This window comes from Marmota monax, unplaced genomic scaffold (genome assembly GCF_021218885.2).
Source record: "Marmota monax isolate L192 unplaced genomic scaffold, Marmota_monax_Labrador192_F-V1.1 WCK01_AAM20220418_F8-fsc00048, whole genome shotgun sequence".
Taxonomy (NCBI): Eukaryota; Metazoa; Chordata; class Mammalia; order Rodentia; family Sciuridae; genus Marmota; species Marmota monax.
The window spans coordinates 514,599-537,960 of NW_026694895.1; the positions used below are offsets into that span (position 1 = coordinate 514,599).

The 23,362-nt window shown below is 36.7% G+C and overlaps 1 protein-coding gene across 2 annotated transcripts in view; it reads left to right on the forward strand.

The window, feature by feature from the left end:
• Positions 1 to 20,154, forward strand: part of Ccdc148 (coiled-coil domain containing 148) — a 356,434-nt gene extending 336,280 nt beyond the window's left edge. For both annotated transcript variants that reach the window (XM_046426939.2, XM_058573466.1), the window contains exons 12-14: positions 13,844 to 13,961; positions 16,311 to 16,451; positions 19,994 to 20,154. In XM_046426939.2, the coding sequence (XP_046282895.2) occupies positions 13,844 to 13,961; positions 16,311 to 16,451; positions 19,994 to 20,140 (406 nt within the window). In that variant the 3' untranslated portion in view covers positions 20,141 to 20,154. The remainder of the gene's footprint in view (positions 1 to 13,843; positions 13,962 to 16,310; positions 16,452 to 19,993) is intronic.
• The last annotated feature ends 3,208 nt before the right edge of the window (positions 20,155 to 23,362 follow it).

Genomic DNA, 23,362 nt, shown 5'->3' on the forward strand with positions numbered 1-23,362 from the left:
TGAGAAATATTGTCTGCGCCTGTCTAAAGTCATAAAATTATTTTCAAAACCAAAGATCCAGGCAGAAGGAAGATTTGTTGATTGTGACAATCTTCAGGGAAACCAGAGGCATATCAGAGGAAGATGTATATTCAAAAAGAGTCCTTAGGAAATACTCTTGTCTCTTAAAATAATGGGGAATCTGGCAGATAGGAGTTGTGACATGTGGGAAAGGACAATAAAGATTATAATGAAGAGTCACTTGGAAAGAAATGTCAGTTGCCTTTCATATATGTGAAATGGGATATGGACCAGGCTTTTGAAAGTGTTACTTGTACAGGGCAAAAAATAGTAAAGCATAAAAAGGTTGGCTATACCTTTAAGAAATTAGAATTTTACAGACATCAACTTATAGCTTTTAGAGAAAATGAAATAGTGGATTGTTTGTTTGTTTGTGTATCATCCAATAGAGTACCCAGAGGCTTATTTACAGTAATAATATACTTTTAAGGGGCAACATTAATATTCCTTTATCAGCTTAACATGGACTAAGTGAACTTTCCTGAGGGCTTACTGCTTGCATAGGGTTAGATGATTAGGCTCCATCCAAGAGCCAGGTCTGTGTTTCCTGGGCCTGACCAATGAGAAGTCCTTGTGACTAGAGACAGCTCTTTTTTTCTAAGGAGGCTCTCATGCTGCTTCTTTACTCTCCATGCAGAATATGAATAGAGACACAGCCCACCTCTTGATGCCCATTGTCAGGTGTACAGAAATAGGACAGAATTTGGTTATTATAACATTTATTAAAATAAAATTTCCTAAGAGTTAGCTATCTATTTTGCTTACATCACCAACTTGTTTGAGATACCTTCCCCTGCTTCTTTTGCAGGCTTCTTTTGCAGCTACTCCTCTTCAATGTCCAAACACCAAGGTTCACTGGGCAGGACCCCAGAGGGCATTGGTTGGAGGAAGTGTGTATCTCTAAAGAAAAAAAGGAGCAATGATACCAGGGCTCAATCCCAAAGGTTGGATTCTGAAACAGAAAGGAGATAGCTACGGGAGGCACAGCAGGACAGAATCACCAAAGAATCTAGCTAAAAAATCTAGCTGCAATAGGACTAAATCAGCACGTAAGGGAGCCAAAGGAAAAAAGTACTAGAAAAGTCACATGCAGTAGCCAAGTATATTTTATCATTTTTAAAAGTAAGTGCCTAACAAAATTTTTTTGCTTAAGAAAACATTTTAAAATGTTCTTAGATGGGGCATTAGAAAGGTTACTTTTAAAGAAAACAAAACCCCCAAAGGTGTTTATGAAAGTAACTGTTCTACTACACTGATTTAAAAAAAAAAAAAAAAAAACTCATATGTTAAAGAGGCTGTTTGTGAAGGCTCTTGGCTGAGCATTTCCCAGGCTGAAAGAAAATCAGGGTTGACTTCATTGCCGTAGGCAGCTGGATCACTCTACAAATCTTTGGTCTTTTTGATGTTCACTGACTACAGAAGTTCTGAGAGACCTGGGAAGGAAGAAAGAGAATCTAAGGGATTTTCAAACAGTATCACAAAAGCCAAGTTTCGTTACTCTTATTTACTTAAATCATTTGTTTGAGGGAGAGGACTTGTTGCTTTTGTGGTTTCAGTGCCACACTCTGCAACTCCACTGTGGAAGAAGGGGAACGAGCTCCCTCATCAAAAGACAATCATTTCCAGAGAATGGGAGCCCATTAAAATCAGTTCTCAACAATGAGAAGTTAGAACAATAAAACCAAATGGTATATTAAGATTTGATAATATGGTTGTGTATTTTATTAGCATGGTTTATAAAAGTTCTATACTGACAAAATGATTCAGTATTTGTGATTCTGAAGAGGTTCTTTTTGAAATTTGGGGCATCAGAAATTGTATATATTTCATAAAAATTCTTCAGGGGAAAAAACTAAAAAAAAACCCAAAAACCAAAAACCATAATCACCTGTGCTTATCATTTTCTTATCTTTAAAAAGCACTTCTTTACAAACCAGAGTGGGATAATAATTTAATGAAAGCTTCTGTGAGGTAAACCGAAACATGAATTCTTTTTTACATAACAATTAAAATTATAATTGAGCATCTTAAAGATTTACAAAATGTAATACATTTTAATTGTGAAGTTAAACTATGTCTACACACATTTGTGAGTTCAAGTTTCACTGGATAAATTACCCAATTAGTGTCAAATGGCAGGTGTCTTTTCTTAGTGAAATCATATGGCAAGTAGCAGGTTCCTGCATGTATTGTATTGAAAATCTAGATTTAGTCTCTGCCTTGGTCTACATGATAGGTATTTCCAATTGCTCTGGGTTTTTGTTTTGTTTTGCAGAAATATTGTGGTTACACATTTGCTTATGTGGTGCTTTACATATAAGTGTTGAAAAAAAATGAACATATGGAAGTAATTAGGCAAATAAATGCTGGGTGACCTTTGTGAGTTCATAATAGAAAATCCTAAAAATCATTATGCCATGCCTGCCTGGGCTGCCCCTCTGAAATCACAGTCTGAGCAAGTCTGTGCCATGGATGTCGTGTCTGAGCTGGGCCTTTAGCATTCGTGGTTCCTGATTGTCCAAAGGAACTACCCACCAGATGTGTTCTCCCAGAGTTCAACTTCTCCTTCAACTTCTCAAATGATTAGATATTTTACAAAGTATTGCCCACTAGTTAGGTAGGTTTAATGGAAGATTATATATTTAATTTATCTTTAAATTTTTGTTTTGTCAACTCCTATGTCCTGTTATTTACCTACATCTTAAGACATTCAATGGAATGTTTTCCATTACTTTTAAATTTCATTCATCATTTGTTTTGTTTTTCTTTCATTTTTTGGTGTGTATCTTCTATAATTTATGCACTTTTTTAGTTGTTGGGAATACAAAGGAGATTATGTCATAGCCACTATACACATGTTAACTATTGCAGAAAAGCAAGACCTGAAAACAAATAACTATAATGTGGATTAGTGGGTTATGTATCTATGCCCACTAGCATTTTTAATATATATATTATAAATATATAATATATATTTTTAGTTGTAGTTGGACACAATACCTTTATTGATTGATTGATTGATTGATTTTTATGTGGTGCCAAGGATTGAACCCAGCACCTTACAAGTGCTAGGTGAGCTCTGTACTGCTGAGATAAGACCCCAGCCCTCTCATTAGTGTTTTAACTTGAACATTCCTGCTAACTCATAAAATGGCAAATAATATTCCCCAAACTGGGCTTTATTGACAAAGGTTTCTGTTATCAGATAAATTTGGGCAATAAGCTTATCTGCTCCTTTTAGAGATTCATTATGCATACCATCAAATTATTATAAATATTCTGAGATATGTGCTGTAAAGAAATCTATTTCACTTTGTTTATCTTATTTTCCCTCTAACTTACTTCAACACATTTCTCATGGCACACATGTTAACATCTTGTGGAATATTAACATTCCATGGGCCATCAATTTGAGAAATGAACTGATTCCCACTTGAAACATCTAGGCAACATGTCCTTCTGTTGTGTGGATAAAATGAAACATATTCCATTATACATAGAAGATATGCTTACTAGTCAGGATTCCTCAGAAGCAACTGACAAAATCTAATTCAAACTAGCTTAGACAGAAAGGGATTGGATTGATTCATAGGAATGGGGACCCAGGAATAAGTTTGGCTCAGGAATTCGAATGGTATCTTCTGGTTCCTCTCAGTCCTTTGCCTGTCCATGTGCCTAAATGTATTTCCTCTGCATGTCTGGACTGGGTAGTGGAGAGAAGAGGAAACATAGCTACAAACAACTCCAAGGCTCAATTATATCATTCTAGCTTACTGACCTCAGAAAGAAAAGAAAGATTTTCTTTTTCAGTGTCCAAACATAAATCCCAGGGAAAGATTCTAATTGGCTCATCTGAAGCCATGTGGCTCACTCAGGGCCAGCTTCTGTGATTATATTTATAATGTGATATTATTAATCATACCTAGTGATAAGTAAACCCTTGATACTAGGATAGAAACGTTCTCAAATTCCTCAACAGACCTACATGGAATAAGGAGGGGCAATTCTGCAGATGAAGGGTTTTGATGTTACTAGGTTGATGCTAGAGAGATGAAAAACATCAGATGTCTATCATAATATGGTTTAATTATTAAAATCTAGATTTGGCCATAATAGTACAATTATTGTTAAAAAGAAAGGATTTTTAAAAATCATCTATCCTAATATTAAAGTCATTATTTTTAGAAGACATTCCTCAACTTACAAAGTGGTTTATAGTTACTAATTCTGAAGACAAGTCACTCAGTCACTTGCTTAAACGTAATTTCTAGGATCAAAAGATTTTGTGGTCTGAGAAAGTTGTATTGCTCAAAGTTATGTGTTCTATGAGTATTTTCCTTAGGTCTTTAGCTGAAATGACTGTTGCCATGAATATTTCAGGCTAACATCTTTACATCCATATTATATAAATTATTAAATATTGGAAACTTAATTGTCTGTCTTGTGATCATAGTGAACCAAAAATAATTGACTAGGCAGAATTTTGTCCCTCTTCATGGTAGCCATATCACTCCGGTGGCTCTCCTCTAAGAGGGCATTATAAGGAGGCCCTTTAACCTTCAGTTTAGATTTGTTGTTTGGTTTGTTCCTAAATTTTCACAAGATGTTAATGCTATACCAAACTCAAATACCAATTAAGGTAGTTAAGCAGCTCTGTATTTAACTAGCAATGAAGTATAGTTATACTTGAGGGATTTGTATGACAGTAATCCTGAATTTACATAGAGGAAAACTAAAATAAAAGATCAAAGGACCTGGGACTCTGAGGGACATAGAGACTGCAGGTATTTGTGCAAGAAAGCTGGTCATCAGTATCAGGCGTTGCCAACAGGTCAAATCAAAGGAACTCTGAAAGAAAAGCCTGAGAGTGCAATTTGGAGTTGCAGTTACATTGGGAAGAGCAGTTTCCATAGAGTGGAGTGGGCAGAGACTAGACTGCAGGGAGATTTGGACTAAATGAGAAGTGAGGAACTGGGAACAAAATAATAAATTCAAAAAAGACTTAGGACTGGGTTTGACAGGGCGCGTGTGCAAAGAAAAGAAGGCAAGATAATTAAGGACATTGCATTTGAAAAGGTAGATCCAGAGATCCAAAACCAGGGAGAGAATGAAATCAAACCTGACTGAGTGTCCTGGCCTGGAAGAAAAGGTAGAGATAAAATGAAACTTTATGAGAAACTTCACAAGAGAAAGCTTATTAGTCTGTACAGGGTACATAGAAAATATTGAAAGACTGGAAAATCAGTAAGCTGAAGCTGGTTGAGTGAGATTGAGGGAGAACATGGGAAGCTGGCAGGCTATTCATGAGAATGATGCTTCCTGGAGTTGGGCAGTGTATAGCCTTTCTAAGTTGATGCAGTGACCCCAGAGACTGGCCATAAAACAGGATCCCTAGTTTATGATTTTGGCAGGAGAAGAGTTCTAGGTGACGCCATGCTCCAAGTTTGGTCTAGGAATAGATTGTTGAAGCACAGGTGAGGCGAATGCTGGAAGCAAGGAACTGTATGGAGTTTTGAACAATTTTCAGTCAATGTTGGACATGAGCTAGGCAGCCAGTAGCGATTCCAAGAACCATGATAGAGAAATGATGGCATCATCCCAAAGTCAATGGGTAAAACTTTTCTAAAATTATCACTGGGAACAAAAAATTGCAGCCTCCTATTCACAGGTACCCTCTACTTTAAGGGTTTACAATAGAAGTAGTGTTACCTGGGAAGCACTGGCTTTCAATTAAGAAAAACTTGAAAGGATTAGGTAAGAGTGTGGTCAAGTGGGGTTGTGTGCTTCAGTGAAGGGGGAATTTTATTACTAACATTGTTCAGGCTTACTGGTGCATGATAATTTTTTTAAAGCAGGCTTTTAGTAGGTTTTATTATTGTTTTTAAATCTCTGCAGATAACGCCTCATATTACCTGTAACCTGAATAAAATATTGGCAAGGAGTAGCCTAGGAAAATTTGAAGATATATAAGGATATAAAGAGTGTTACAGAAAGGAAGGAATAGGAATGTTTCAAAAAAGAAAGAAAAATAAATGGTGTCAATAAATGGTGTTTTGTACTAATTCTAGGACGTATTTGCAACATTCTTCCAGGGCCCTTCTTTTCACTTCTTGTCCTGCATTCAACTCTGGACTCAGGTTTAAGTCTCTGACTTTCACATTGTTGCACTTTGAGCTCAGGTGAACTCAGCTAGCTTGAAACTGATTACAGCCAATACAAGAATGTACTTTACTCTCATTTATGGTCTTTACTTCCAGTGTGAGAAAATATTCACCTTGTGACTGCAAAAACTTTTCCCAAACAAAGTGGCTTATACTTACTTTTAAAGGCTGAAATGCCTTCCAGTTATCTCCTCCTCCTTTGATTTTACTGAATAGACCCTTTAAATATGGGCCAGTAGCCTGAGGTTTTCAACTGTCATTGGGATGCAAGAATGTTTTGTCTATTGGAGGGAAAGAAAGAGACTCAGTAACAGACATTGCTGCAACTGCCTATCAGGGAGCTGATCCACATCTGAGAAAGCCAAGGTCAGGATGGGACCAAGAAGGGTAGGGAAAGACAAGAGTTGTAAGGTCCTGCTCTTGCGTGACAATAGCACCAAGAGGAATTTCTGCTTTGGATCATACCCAAGGCATATAACAGTGACACTTGGCACACATAAACAAAAATAAGCCCTGTCTAGGTAGTAATTTGTACCTGGTTTGGTCTTGATAACAATAGGTTATCCCTCTAATCCCTCTAATCTGTATATTTATCTTTGTGATCCACAGAGGCAGTATCAGCACCACCTGGAAACACCATTTGTTAAAAATGCAAATCTGGGGGCTGGGGTTGTGACTCAGCAGTAGTGCACTTGTCTGGCATGTGGGAAGCACGGGGTTCGATCCTCAGCACTACATAAAAATATATAAATAAAATAAAGGTATTATATCCATCTGCAATTAGAAAAAAATGTTTTCTTAAAAAAATGCAGCTCTGAGGAGCCCCCACTCAGTGATTTATAATCAGAAATTCTGGAGGTGGCCTAGCAGCCCAACCTTACCAGGTGATTCTAATGTAAGTTCCAGTTTGGGAACCACTGAGCTATGCAACATTGATTCTCAGCATAGGATGCTAGATGGGATCATCTGGGGGAATTTCTGCCAAATGCCAGTAGTTGAGCCTTACCACCAGGGTCTGATGTAATTAGTAGAGGCTGGGACCCTGGTATCAGAAGTTTTTTTATAAGTTCCAATGATTCTAATGACAGTCACAGTTGAGACCCATCACTCCACAGGAATCCAAAAAGGGCTTTTCTAATTTAGGACTTTGTGACCAATTAAAAAATAATTTATGATAACAACATTATGCATGTTATCAGAATGTTAATTTAGATATGTTTGTACATAACAAATCACAAATTATGTAAAACTTAATAGGGTGGAAACCTTTTTTCTGTTTTCTCCCTCCACTATTGTATTTTGAGTACCTACAACAGTATTTGGCACCTGGTAGGTATTTAATAACTCTATGTTGACCAATGGTGTTTTAGTCAGCTTTTTTATCACTGTGACCAAAAGACCTAACAAGAACAACACAGAGGATGAAAATTTTATTGGTGTTCATGGTTTCAGAGGTGTCAATCCATAGACAACTGACTCCATTTCTCTGAACCCCAGATGAGACAAAACATCAGGGCAGAAAAGTGTGATGGAGGAAAGCCGCTGCAGACACAACAATCAGGAAGCAGAGAGACTCTGCTCACCAGGGACAAAATATGTACACCAAAGCCACATCCCATGACCTACCTCCTCCAATCACAACCTATCTGCGTACAGTTTCTACCCAGTCAATCTATTTGTGGATTAATACATTGATTACTTTAAGGCAATCATTACCCAATCATTTCACCTCTAGACTTTCTTGCGTTGTCTCACACATGAGTTTTTTTGGGGACACTTCATATCTAAACCAAAACAAGTGGAGCCAACAGTTAAAGAATGGGGTTCCAGTAGCTTCACAAAGGAGCCAGTAGGTGCACTGAGCTGAAAGAATGGTCTCTGTTCAGGGCTGGCTTGGGTTCATCTGTTCCTAGTTCTGTAGATGCTCTGTGAGTCCTCTTTGTTCTTGCCCCATACCCATCTGTACCAGGGTGCCACTGTCTTGTGTCAAGATTCACATTACTATTTGCAGAAATTAGCCTCTGTGATGCCTTCAGCTAGAATTCCCACTGCAAAGAGTCTAGGAGATATAGGAGTTTTGGGCCCTGGCTCTTTGATGCCTGCTTATGTGATTTCCTTTCTTTTCTCTGGGTAGATTTCTTCTTCCCTTTGTTTGAGAGGTACTGGCACCTGGCCCACCTGTTTTGAACTGCACATTGTTCCCTGTCAGGGTACCCTGAGGCTAATGGAGGGGTCCTCTCTCGATTGGCAGGAAGAACAACCTACTGAGTGGGATATGAGCCAAAAATGGATTTATAACAGGTAGAAACACATTCCATAAGATGCCTCTGGCAGGAGCACCTGTGGCATGTGACTATTTAACACTTTCTACTTCAATTTTGAAGTTCATGACTTCAACACTAAGTAGCAAATATGTTTCTAAACAGCCTTTAATTCAGAGGGGCAACTCACTTCCCTGAAACATTTCAGACCCGTTCAATACTATTAGAGTACTATAATTCAGATGTCTTTATGCTTGGTATTATTTACTGCTTAATTTTTTAAAAATTTTTAATTATAGTATTTGCTACTGGTCATTCTTGAGAAGTCTTTTTACCCCTTTGGTTGCTGTAGTCTTACTTGTAACTCCAGATAGGAGGAAGGTCAAGATTTTGTACTGAATAGTTCAGTCAGTTCTTCCTGAAGTTTTACTGAAGCCACAGGAGGCTTATACTACAGTTCAAAGTGTTTTCAAATCATCTGCATTTGTGTATAAATGCAGAAGCCACGTAAAAAGTCTCCTAAATGATACGGGAATTCTCCATTTCTACATGAAAGCATACTGTCCCTCCAACTACACTTAGGCCCAGAGGCTTAAATAAAATCCTTTTCAGATTATTGTTAATGCTGTGCCTGATTCTGCAGCAGCTGTTGCTTTTGAACAATATGATGCTTCTCCTCCCCCAAGAAAAGTTGAAATGCCTCTTTTGCAGCACTTTCAACCTTTGTTGACTAAGGAAGCATAAAATAGACTGAGAAATGATCACAAGGTTTCTGTTTGGGAATTCAGTGCACAACTTAAAAACTATTGAGTTTAGCCACTTCCTGACATTGACTTTCATAGCAACAGTTTAATTTGGAGAAAAGCTGCTACCTCAAATGGCCAAAAGTATTTATGTGGAAAATTTTCCAAATGATTGACTTCACTGTGTTGCTGTTTTCTTTCTCCATGAATATGTGAGTATTTGGCTTTCTCCCAAGAGTTTTTCTGCATCACTTCTCTTTAGGCAAAGACATTTTTTCTATCCAGAGCAGAAAAAAAGAAGCATAAAGAGTTTCCCATTTTTAATTGAAGAGTTGTTTGAGGTTAAGCTATTGCATCTGCAAAAATGAAGAATTTCAATGTGTCTTCTATCCTTAAATTTTCCAGTGCAAATCTTCAAGGTCATTAGAGTATGAGCATCACCTTGGAGCCAGAACCTCTGTGGTCAGCCCAGTGCTTCCTACAGCACAATCTTGTGTATCTGCTCCCCGCTTATATCAATCCTACTGAAGGGCTTGTCTCCACTGCCTCTCTTACTTCCTTACTCCCACTGATTCTTCAGCCACCACTCTACAGACTGCCATGTCAATGACAGTTTAACCCAATAATTATTTCTAGACTATTTCTATAGCATTTGACGTTGTTGATACCATTTTTCTTACTTTTTAGGAACATTTATCCTCCTGTTCTTCCAAATAGTTCCCTCTCTGTTCCTTTCTAAAGTGTTGTTTCCTTAGGAATTAATTCTGTGCCTACTTTTCTGACCCACGGTTCTCATTCCTGATGCTGGCATTTTCCCCATGACTTCAATTCCATTTTGTTGATGAAGATTTGCCATCTATCCCTCCAGTCCTGCTCTAGTGAAGGCATTTCTTTCTGTGTCTAAAATGAACATAGTTCCTTCTTTTCCTTGTTTTTAAGTTCCCAGTTTTAGGGAGGATCAACATTTTCCACTGTGCAAGAAAGAATCCTTAAGTTCTTCCTCTATCAAATAAACTAAACTTTTTCTATTTTCAAAAAATTTTCTTTACATCTTTAAAATCCAGGTCTGTTTCAGCCTCCTACCAGTTCCCCCCTTTTGCTGTAGATCAGAAAACTGTCAACTTCTATCTGGATAACTCTCTCATGCCTCCTTACTATCCATCTCCATATTGCAAGACAGATTTGCTCTAATCGTTACATTTCCCTGATCAAAGGCCCTTATGCTTGTAAAGTGCCCAGAACCCAGCCCCTCTTGCCTCTCCAGCCTGAATTCTTGGCACCTGTCATCTTGTATTGCTCAATTTTGGTCACACTAAATTTTGTTCAGTTCTTCAAGCTTACCATACTCTCTTGCCTCTAGGCTTTCACCTCTATTTTTTTTCTGCCTGGTACCCTTCTTTCTATTCTCCCCCCACCCCCGTGAGGAATATTTTATTTTATTTACGTCTCAAGGGCTCTTCTTCTAAGATGCTCCTCCAGATGCCCCAAAGACTGGAAAAGATGCCTCTCCCAATGGCCCCTGCCCCATTCATTGTTCCACACATCACAAGCCCTGCTGTATTATAATTGTGTAGGTCTCTGCAGCTCCTGTTAGATTGCTAGTCCTGTGAGGAGAGGAGCCCATCTCCTGTGTTGCCAGTGCACTACAAGTGCCTAGCACAGCACTGGATGCCTGGCAGGCACTCAGCTTAATAAATATCTGTTAAATGAACAAATGAGCCTCCAGGTAAACTGTGAGTCAGCCTTCCCCATGACACAGGTATAAATGCCTTAATCTCATTTGTAGTTTCTTCCTCACTAGTCAAGATCCCCTGGCAGGAACAACCATTACTTTTCCACAAAACAGACAAAAACTTTGTTGCAGACGAAGCAACCTATATATCCCTCAGGAAGAGAAACTTTCCAAAGGTTTCAAGAATTAGCATATGGTAATTGCTAAATCCCAAGGTATCTTTTAATTGAACCTTCACAGTCATTCACTTAGCTTGTACTCAGTGCTTAAATTGAGTAGAACCTCATTAGGGAGGTTATGTCATGCCTTGGTGAAAATGGAGAAAATGAAAAATACAGCTTTTCATGACATGGAGGCATCAGGAAAGGGAGAGGTCTGGTCTGTGGTCCTTTAATCTGTGTCTTGACTGAACTATCTCCTGATATGGGTGGGGGTCTGGAAGATCATGACCCTCCACTTAGGATTTTCCTTCTAAATCCTATGCTAGATTTGTATTCAACAAATCTCCATTGAGTGTTTTCCTTCTTCTTCTCCCTTTGCTTCTCTGTCAGTGACAGTTTCATGAGCAACAGTTTTAAGGATTATTCCTCCCCAGGAATATATCTTTCCAAGGAAACTATGTGATGTCAGGTTCAGTCACAGTACTTCCCCGCACCTGTCTATTTTGCATATCCATTAATTGTGTTCTTGCAACCCTGAGCCCTTCCCATGAGACCAGGATGAGGCAAATGAGGTGCCACTCTCAAGCACTTGCACCTGCTTCCTCTGTCTAAGAAGTGGCCTTCTTCTGCCCTCACCCCTCAGTGCTTCTCCAGTTCCTCATCTTTGAGATCCAGCTCAAATGCTGTCCCCTCCATGAAGATCTTGTTGACACCTATCCATTATTCTCAGAACCCTGCAAGTGGTCATCTTACTTTCCTCCAAATTCCCAATGGACCTTATTTGTAACCTATCTTAAAGTCCTGTGTGCCTTGTTTGTACGCTTATCTTCTTGTCTCTGTGTTAAACTATAAACTTAAGAACAGAATCTTTTTTCTCAGCATGACCATGCTATCTGGCACAGGATATGGCACACAGTAGTTATTCATAAGTCATTGTGGTGGGTGGAGAAATCAAGGGGAGAGAAGAGGAGGAGAACATAGTAATTGCCTGGGGGTTCAAGGGTGAGGAGTAAGCTTGGGATCTGAGACCAGTTGTTAAGGGTTTGATTTCTGGCTCTGCCATTTACTGGGTATGAGAGTTTAGACAAGTTACATCATTTGTCTGTGCTTCCATCTATTTATCTGTAAAATGTTATATAATGGTACTACAATATATAATTGTTGCAAAGACTCAATAAGATAAAGCATAAAGCACTTGGCCTAAGACCTGAAGGGTAGCCAGTACTCAATAAATGTCAGAACCCAGAATAAAAAGGCTCTAGTGAAGATAGCACCATAGAAATGCAGGAGTACACACTAAGGGCAAAGGACATTTGTGACTGATGTCCCAAATAAATCAGAAACAAAACCATCAAGGACTGACGACAGAGTGATGTGAGGTATCCCTCAAAAGCTCATGTGTGAGGTGATGCAAAAAGGCTGAGAGGTGTAATGATTGAGTTAGGAGAGCCTTAACCCAACCAGTGCATTAATCTCTAATAGGGATTAATGGAGTGGTGATTGTAGGCAGGTAGGGTGTTGCTGGAGGTGGGCATTGGGGACATGACTTTGGGATATATATTTTGTGTCTGGCAAGTGGAGTCTCTCTCTCTCTCCCTCTCCCCCCCCCCCTCTCTCTCTGCTTCCTGATGTGATGTCTTGAGCTGCTTTCCTTTGCCACAATCTTCAGCCATGATGTTCTGGCTCGCCTCAGGCCTCCAGAAATGGAGCCAGCTCTCCATTCCTGAGACCTCTGAAACTATGAGCCCTCAAATAAACTTTTCCTCCTCTAAAATTGTTTGTGTCAGGTCTTTTAGTCGCAGCAGCAAAAAAAGCTGACTAAACCACAGAGCAATGGCCTAATACTACCCACAGAATTCAGGTACTCACTTTTTCAAAAAGATGAGTCTCATCTCTGTAATTCAGTAGAAGAAATGTTTGAGCAAGAAGATGGCAAAGGAGGCTGCCCCAAAGCGGGAAGCAGAGGATGACCAAATGACTTTGTGGCATTAAACCAGTATTCAAATGTGTCCTGATTTAATATCTGATTACATGAAGGGGGTGGAAATATAATGCTAAGGGAAAGTCATGTTTTTGCTGCCATCTACAGATGTCAAAGTGCAATTTTTTAAGTTTCCTAACACACCATTCAGAAAGGGCATTTTGACAAAATGAGTGACAATGTATATTAAATTTAGTTTAAGTTTCAGTAAGCAAAATAATTTACACACATTACTATAGCAATTTATTTTACTTTTCTTTCTAAAACCCTGCATATTTAATCAGTAGGATAGTCTTTTTAACATCTCAAATTGTGTTAAAATGTTATAGAAACTCAGATGTGAGCCTGTCATCATCTCAGGGAAGATCAGCTGCAACAGCTGCAGTTGAAGGTAATGAAATGGTTTCAATGAGGAACAAAGTGAACTGGATTTTACCTCATGTTTTCCTGGATTTCTCTGGTTATTATTAGAATCATTATAAATTTCACATGCTGTCTTTTGTTCTTAGGAGATGAGAAATCAATCGCAGAGTAAAATAAAAACATGAGAATGATGTCACCTCTGAGAAGCCTCTGCACCTCTGTTCTCCAGAGTTACTGTGATGCTTCCCCGTCATTCCTGTGTGCTATTTTTATTTTGTAATTTTTTTATTAGTGCAAAATAATTATACATAATAGTGGGAGTTGTTATGAAATATTCATGCATGCACATAATTTCATCAATTTCCTGTATTATTTTTAAAGGGTTAAATATAGACAACAATTATTGGAAAAGCATTTGATGGAGAAAAAGGAAGTGGCCCTTCAAGAAGTACATGAAGAAGAGGAGAGAGAGAGGCGCCTAGAAGCCCTTAGAAAACAGGTGCTTTTAATTTGAAAATTTTCATGGGTGTTTTTTTTTTTATATGTTTCTAACTGCTCTTAATTACATTATTACTAGGACTTAGTTCATGACATCTGCTTTATCAAACATAACTTTTCCAAATTGGGACACTGATCTTCATTCCAGGGAGCAATTAGATTTACGTTGAACCATTTCCATTTTCTCAGTATATTGAAAGAACTTCATCAGCACCTTTTAAAAAGCTTTCCCAGAATTTAAAAGCATCCATATCACCTCTAGTTTATTAGGTGAATAGTACCCATTTGCAACAGTGAAACTTCATCTACTCAAAGGATTTTATTGTCCTCAAAAAAGTGGGTAGAGCAAGATAATCTTCTTTGGGGTAGGAACCTTTGCTTGGAAATATTCCACCGTCAACAAATAAGTTAAAAGCCATTTTTTTTTTGAAAATACATTTTTTTGTGTGTGTGGAGAAATAAAAACCTCCCATTACTTTGTATAATAAAAACTAAGCAAAAGTAAATGAAAGTAAACAGTAGATGGAAAGAGCAGAAATATAAGAACTTGGGAAATGTGATAAAAAAGTTTTACTTAGTAATTCTCAGAAATTTAAACCTAAAATGATTGTTTTAATGCATAAGCTCTACATTCTTTGTTGACACTATGTTCTAGCTACCAGGGGAGGTGTCTGGTTCCTCTTTGCTGTCAGTAAGGTAATACAGAATAATGGGTAGGAACTTGCCCTCTGGTGCCCTTCTGACCTAGGACAACTTGGGTTGGGACTCTGGCAGAGGATACTAAGGTCATTTACTTAATCTCCCTCGGCTCCCATATCCTCATCTGAAAAATGGAAATAATAGTACCTGCTTTATAGATTTGTAGTAATGTGAGTTCAAATTTGTTAACAAATTTACTAAGTGTAAAACCCTTTTCCAAAAACTCTTATGTGCCACTTGGTTGAACCTCTACAGATTAAATGATATAGCTACTATTAATATCCCCATTCTACAGAAGAAGAAACTGAGGAGATGAAAAGGCTAGGTGCTTTTTCCAAAATCATAAGTGTAGTAAATATCAAATAGGGTTGAAATCAACAAGATCTAGTTAAGTGACAAGGTAGAGATATAGTGTAAACCCACAAAAGTCTTAAATCATCATTTTCCTTGATAAAATAGGTTAGAGAGAGAAATTCAAAGCATAGGAATGTAAGCCCTGGTCATTCTGGATCTGACAAATTCAAATTTTCAATTATTAGCAGATAATATAGTCTTCTGGGGTCAAGACTCAAAGTTACTACTACTAAACACATTCTGTATACAAAATACAACTTTGATAACTACAGGTTCCACGTGACTAGAATTTCTTCCATCTGTGAGCCCTTTGAAAACAGAAATATCTATGCCCATTAAATGTAATCACTGTTGAGGCTGGGGTTGTGGCTCAGTGGTAGAGGCTCTCCTAGCATGCATGAGGCACTGGGTTTGATCCTCAGCACCACATAAATGTAAAATAAAGATATTGTGTCCACCTAAAGCTAAAAAATAAGTATTTTTTAAAAAATATAAAAAGTGTTTAGAATTATAAGATATTTTAGCTAGGAAATCTATAATAATTAAAGTATGTTTAATCTTATTTCATTACAGTTTCTAAATGGCACTAAAAATGCCATTTGCTTAATGCTAATTTTTAACTTTCAGAATTAACAGGCAGGTATTACTAATGGTGCATGTAATTTACAAAATTAGTGACTTCTTTTTATTAAGATGTGGTTTTGAATTATCATGCAGAAGGACATTTATGTTAAAATAACTCTTGCAGTTTTTGAGTAGAAGGAAGAAAATGTTTTCTAGCAGTTTCTGGGCATCTTAGGAGCCTGATACAGTAGAATTCACCCATCTCGCCCAATATTACCAACACACTTGACTGGGTATATGCTCTAGATTCAGCTTAATTAGATTAAACTTTCTTAAAGACTTCATGCTATTGTTACTATAGGAATAAGTTGCTATCAGTTAAAAATAAATATTCTTTTCACTTTTGGTTGTGTTCAAGGTATTTGTGTAGGTTTTCTATGTAGAATTTCCTATGACTTTCATCAGAAAGATGAATTAATTATCTGAAATGAATCATAATTATAATTATTTAATCATTAGCAAATATATATATCTATCTCATGGTCTTTCTATATTTTGCTTTATGTAAATTTTAATTCCTCTGTGGACCTCTAGGACCAGCCTGGTTTTAATGTTCTTTCTGGCCCTTCAGGAATTAGGTTTAGTAAAATTTCTTAACTTTAATAAGCATTAAACATTTATAACATATTTAGCTTATATCTTATTCCAATTGGCCTGCCTTCTCTTCTTTCAGGTTGCTGTTGTTGCTCAATTTGATCCTGTTAGAATGATGTCGGATACAATGGCATCAAAAGCTAGAATGGCTGTTGAAATTGAAGAAGAGTTTATTCTTCAAAAGCCCCTCTTTACATTAAATACTTACAATGAACAGCAGGTAATTATGGAATTTAGCATAGTTGATGCAAAAGCCATGATGATGATAAGAACTGCAAAGTGTGTGTTTGGGATTACAAATTGTTTTCAATATTTACATTTGAATAGTACACATATTAACATAATATTTACATCTAAATGATAGCATATAATTACTGCATAATTCTAATATTAAAATAACTAATAGGTGACCATAAATGAAACAACTTACCTGAAAATGTTATAGATTTGTAATTGAAAATTAGTTTTTACATTTAACAACTAACTTTATAAAGTTTCATTTGAAAGTCATGTTAATATTATTTTGTTTAAATATTTCTATGTTGCATTAAGAATTTAGAAACAAATTCATAACATAAATTTTATAAGTAAACAACCAATGATACTGATGAGACAAAGAAGAAAGCTTTCAGAAATTAAAATGAACAGAAGATAATTCATCAGAGCTAATTGATAAATAAAATATTTTCTGTAGAAAAACCATTGAGGAATTATTTAACCATTTCTAGGAACTTTGGAATTTTAGTCTGTGCCTGAAAGGGGTTGAAGTTGGAGAGTGGGAGGAAGTTAGAGAGTAGAAGTGAATACAACTGAAATTCAGGGAGAGAGTAGTTGTTAACTTCAAAAATCTAAGGAGAAAAGATAACTACTTATTTAATTATTTAAAAACTAGGAAACATCATCCATTATCAAATGAATCCACTGTGCCTTGACTGTGTGCTGCATACTTTGCTAGAGAATAAAAACAAGGATAATTCATTGATTTACTAGTTGGACAAATATTTATGGAACAGACTATTTTCTGGTTCTGTGCAAGATGTAGCTCTGAGCTACATCTTGAAAAGATAGATTGTGCCTGCAGGAAGTCAGCAGAAGCCCTAGTTAGGAGGGAAAGTGCGGGTGCAGAAATCATGCCATGAGGGTGAGATCAGCTCTACAGTGGAGGCCTGAGGGTTACTGCAGCAAGAGAAGGAAGGAGCATTTCACCCTGACTGGGAGGTTGGAGAACGTGTCAGAGAGAAATCTTGAGCTCTATCTAGGTCAAAGGATCTTTTGGAATAGAAATAAAATTCGCTTGAGATGGTTTACAAGAACAAAAAGTAGGTTTGTGGGAGAGGATTACTTATAAGGGTTCACAGTATCTCCAAATACCAGCTGCCAAAGTGGGGAGGGCAGCTGCTTTGTCTTCAGTGTAAGGTACATGGCATGGGGTATGTGACAAGTGCTGAGACATGAGACTGAAAACATGGATTAGGAGCAGCTGCACAAACCTAAGGCTTGCTGCTAAGGCATCTGACCTACAGACATGAGACTTTGAAGCAAGTAAATTATATAAGCAGATTTATGTTTTTAGCCTGTGCCCTGATTGGAAAATTGCTGAGAATGAGCAAGGGGTCCTTTTAAGGCTGGAGAACCCTCTTAGAAATGATGTGAAAGGGCCATGAATGCCTCTGATTTGGAGAAGGAGGGGATAAAGAAAGTAAGGATGATGAACTAAACAGTAAGCAGTATTGCTAAGAGCCCTCATTGTGGACTCAAATCTACATCCACTATTTATTAGATGGGTGCTTATGTAAGCTTTAACATCTTTATGCTTGTTTATCCTAAAGTAATTTATTGCAAAGACTTTGTGAGGATTAAAAATAATAAATATTAGCTGCCTAGAATATTGCCTGGGACCTTGTAATAAATGAGTGGATTACAATCTTTAACTGGTGCTGCTATGAACCATATAAGACTAGAGAAGGAAAACAAAATTTGGCAGGAGAATTTGTTTCATTCATGTTATGTTTAAAGCCAAACTGTCTAGTTCACCTTTATAAGAAACTGATTATCGGCCTCTGGAGAGGGAGACGGAGGTCTGGGTAGGAGAGAGATCCCCTCTTTATTTACTATCTATTAAAAATAGAATAATGAAACAAATTTAGACCTTACTACCCTGGAGCTGAATAAAAAGGTAAGTCCTGGAAATAATTTTGGAGTCAACAGGCCACAGTCTGAACATGAATCACAGGGAATGGATGAGAGTAGACAGAATATGTTGAGGCAGAAGAGGATCTAAGGCTCCAGGTGATTATTTCTGAGAAACATCTCTGTATTAATCTTGACCCTATACTCATCATTTTCCCTACACCTATATCTGATCAGTAACCAAATTCTATTATCTCCTTCTTTCACAGTGTTTCTAATAGTTCTTCCTTGCTACCAGCCACACTTAGGCATTTATTATTTCAAGTCTAGACAATTGTAGTAGACTCCTGACTACTGATCTGCCTCTCTCTCTTCTTTCCCTGTCCATTTAATTCCTGCTGAACTTGCTGTCAGAGTCTCCTTCTTATGGAACTACAATAATTATATTACTTTTCTACTGAAAGCAAAAATAAACACAACCCCACTAGATACTTAAGACTCCTCAGCATGGCCTTCAAGCCTTTTAACTTGAAATTCTAGTCTGAAAAGTGTCCTTTTCCAGTGTTTCTTAATGGTACTTAGTGCTCTGACAAAAATTACCCCATCCCAAATTGACCTATTTTACCTAAGTTTGCATGTTCTTTCCTTTCTGGTTTGATTTCTCTTCCTCCCCACTCTGCATTATGAAAAGTTGAACTTTAGGATTAGCTCAATTGCTTATTCTTATCTGAGACTATCCTCATCTCACCAGCACTAGGAGATGCACCTCCATGTTTTTCTACTCTAAGAGCATTTGTCACATGCTGCACAAACTGCAATTGTCTCTGTACCTTCTTATTATGCCCATTCACTGAAGAACTCTTTGAAGGAGGGCCTGCTTTTATTATCTCATCTCCTAGGGCATCTTCAAATCCAGGTGCAATGCCTCATTGTGTAAAACCCACATGTGTCCATCTTCCTGTCATTGTAAGCAGTATCTGTTGACATTTAGTAGTCATATGAGGGGAAGAGGAATAAGGCCCAAACAGCAAGAAATGAAAACAGAAATGGAATTACTCATATGTCTACTCCCACTTAGAATCAGATTGATGGAGTCATTTTCTAGTTCTGTTTGAAATAGAAATCTGGCCTTGGAAGAAAGTTTCTATTGATTTTGTTTTCCAAGTAGTGGCCATGTGTTTAAACAATTTGCATAATGCCAAATGATGTGGAAATTAAAATGTCTATTTAAAGACAAATATACAAGGTTATGGTTTAGATTTATTTTAATCAATGATTGTCTGCATTTTATATTGCAGTCAGCAATAAATAATGATTCTGTAGTACTCAGAGTTGGTTTCTTTATCTCATCTTTTAATAATTTTAATGTAATGTACTTTGACTAATCTAGAATACAATATTCTATACAGTCTATGTTGGAAACAACTAACATAGTGGAAAGTGACAATGGCAAAAAGTACTTGGATGTTTTCAGTAAAAATCATCAGAATGTATTCACAGTATTCACAAAGTTCGTGGTCATTTAGTCATCTAACAAAAATTATGCAACTTTGGAAAATATGAAACTAAGTGATAAAAGTTTGTTTTAGTTCAATGATTTTTATTCACTTAAGTTGTATTTTATTTCTACAGATAATTTCTGACCCTCGACTTCGCTTTGAGTTAGCACTTCGTGAAGCTGGACTTCATAAAACATTGCACGCCAAAGAGGTCTTACCAAAAATCAGTCCTCAGAAACCTCCAAGAAGGGACATGGAATCTACTATATTTAAAATATAGAACTCATACTCAAATTCTGTTATATGTGTATAATATTTTTCTTTGAGAACATTTGTACGAATAACAATAATTACCACTTTCTAAAATTTTTAAAAATATCAGACACAGGAATCAGCTTCTATTAAAACAACTTTGCCTTTCTTTTATAGCTCTTAGAATTCTACAGTTTCCTGTATCTTTAAGTTACATTTAATAGTACTAAATTCCCCAAGATTATGGAGCTTAATTATGGCACATAACATCCACACTGTTGTCCAAGAGATCACACTACCATTTAAATAAACTGTATTTTGGAGGTTGGGTTATCCAATGAAAAGAACTCAAAATAACCATTTGTGAGAATTATAAATAATGAAGCTGCTACCTGCTAATGTTCATTTCTGCTCGTTACTTCAGAATCTGACTTTTTAATTATGGAAGCTTCATTATCATTAATACTTCTATTATTTCTTGATTATTATAAGAGGAGATTCAACCTTTCTCTAAATTTAGAAACCAATTTGGTACACCATGTTTACTGCAAGCCAATCATCCAAACAATTTCATTTTGCAAATTAGCCCTTAAGAATAAATTAGAAATTAAAATAGCATTTCAAGCATGGGAATACCTCTTTTGGCTTGGAGAAAAAAAAATTGTCATTATTTAGAAAGAATACATTAAAAATTATGATCTTGGAATGCTGTCAGAGTTCCAAATTATCTAGTAAATATCTAGATGGCTTTATAGAAAGGAAGCATTTCAAATAAAACTCAGCATAAAATTTTGACTATTTCTAAAATGTAGTTATTCCATCAAGCAAGTCAGTGTTGTTAAAAGTTGCTATTGCTGTCTTCAGAAGACTGCTCATGTTTTTCCCTCTGTCAAAGCTTCCTGCTATTTCCCAGGCACCTCAAGCCCAGGAGTTTACAATCTCTAGTGAGTTACTAGAATAACATAAAATGAAACAAAATCCAGTCTTACTAGTGGAATCTTTTTCTTCATGATTGTCCCCAGCATCATGAGAATAAATGAATAAGTAAAAAAAGTGTAGCTTGTCAGACTAAACCTTCACAAGAGATTATATGGGAAAAATTTTTACCTACAATCCAAAATTCATTCTAATACCCTCTCAGTCTAATCTTTTGCATCAGAGTAACTGCTTATAAAAGAGGGGTCTTTAACAAGAAGCAGAGAGTAGTGGGCTTTGGTGCTTATGTTAAGGGTATCTCTCAAGGTCAGAGTATGCTTTCATGGGCCTCAGACCGTATGTTCATAGATGCCCTGCTGGAGCAGAGCATATCCTTTTCAAGGGCAAGCAGAGTCCATGGATCCTTGCCAACATTAATGTCCATACTGTTGTTCAAGGGATCACTCTCAAATTCCAAGTAAATAGCATTTTTACACTTTCTCAACAAGGAAGAATAAGTAGCTGGAGGCATCACTATCATTTTGAGAGAAGTAAAGAAGTGATATGCTGTGAGTTTCATGAAACCTGAGCTGAGATATGGGCAGCAGTTTATCAACTGACTACACCCAGACTCAGACCCTAATAATTTTCTTTCCATTTAAAAAATAATATTAATAACAGTTTACCACTCACTGAGCACACACAGTATGCTCATCACCAATATGTGCTTCCCACGTGATATCTTATTTGCTCATCATAATGACAATATGAAATTGTCATCTCGATTTTATAGATAAGGAAATAGATTCAGAAAGATAAAATAATATGCTCTAGATCTGTTGTTTTCAAAATAAGACATTAGTTTAGTGAATCCTGACCGGCATTTTAAAAAAGAAACAAAATACACTACTCTGAAATCCAAATGGCTAATAAATATATGAGAACATAGAAATCCTCATTAACTTCTCCCATAAAATACCAATATACACCCACCAGACTGGCAACTCAACAAATATCATAATGTCCAGAATAGTGATGACACATGAGAACAGGAATCATCCCCTGGTGTGCAATGGAAAAGTTCAAACCTACCTAGTAAGGTTGAAAGTGTTCATGCCCTTTGATCTTGGAACTACTCCTAGATCTACACACCTGAGAAGCTCCTGGAGATATGTGCAAGGACACATAAAGTGCAATTGCCAGACAAAAACAAGCCAAACAAGTTCAGCCACAAGAGAATGTATATAAAGATTGTGTTATATTCACGTATGGAGTTGCATATAGCAATGAAAAATTTTAAAAAACCTATCAACATGTATATAATATTTAGTGAAAGGTACCAGGTGCAAAAGCACACCTATTATGTTTCATTCCATTTACATAAAGTACAAAAACATACCAAAGTAATCTACATTGTTTAGGATCATGCATAAGTTGTGAAATAATTGATAAAAACAAGATAATTATTTAATTAAAGTCAAGAAAATGATTATCTCTGGGGTATAGAGAGATGGGGTGAAGATTTTCAAGTTCCTGAAAATGCTTTATAGCTTAGCCAGGTAGTGATTATATATGTTTCTAATCATTTTTAAAGTTAACATAATTGTTTTCTATACTATTATATATCAGTAGTATTGATTCTCAATAAAATTAAAAAACATTAAGAAAACAGATTCTTAAAATCATAATTTCTTAGTATATAAGTGCATTGGGAAGAATCTTTTTAGTTAGTTTCTGATTTAATAGCCCTAATTTGAATGAATTTCGGAAGTAGGCAGACTTGTCCCTACTTGAGATTCATGAGTGCCCTAACATGTGATAGGATCCACTTTGTTTACTCCCTCCCCAATCCTGTACTCCAATTCAGTTGGCTCTTGCCTATCTAGTTTACCTGATTGAACTGGAAAAGAAAGAAAAGAATGTATACTTGAAAGGGCTAATTATTGTGCCTTAAAATGTGATGTCCATACGTCCATTATCCTTGTGAGTGTGTGTATGTGTGTGTGTGTGTGTGTGTATGAAGTGAGTCATAACAAAATGTATTTCTTAGTGAGTAATAGTCTAAAATTATTGAAAAAACACTACCCTCAATCCTATGGTTAATAAATTGTATAGCCTGATTCAACTCCCACTGATTCTACCATCCATCTCTGAGGATGGTAGGCTTGTTTCAAACTGAAAGGAAAGAAGGTATCAGGTCTGGTAGGAATTCCTCTCCCTGTCCATCACAAATCCACAGATTCACCTAAGACCCTATTTCCCTTTTGTTTCCTCTACCAGAGGGAACATCCCTTCCTCTACCAGAGACCATTGCTTCCATGTATGTTGTGTTTTC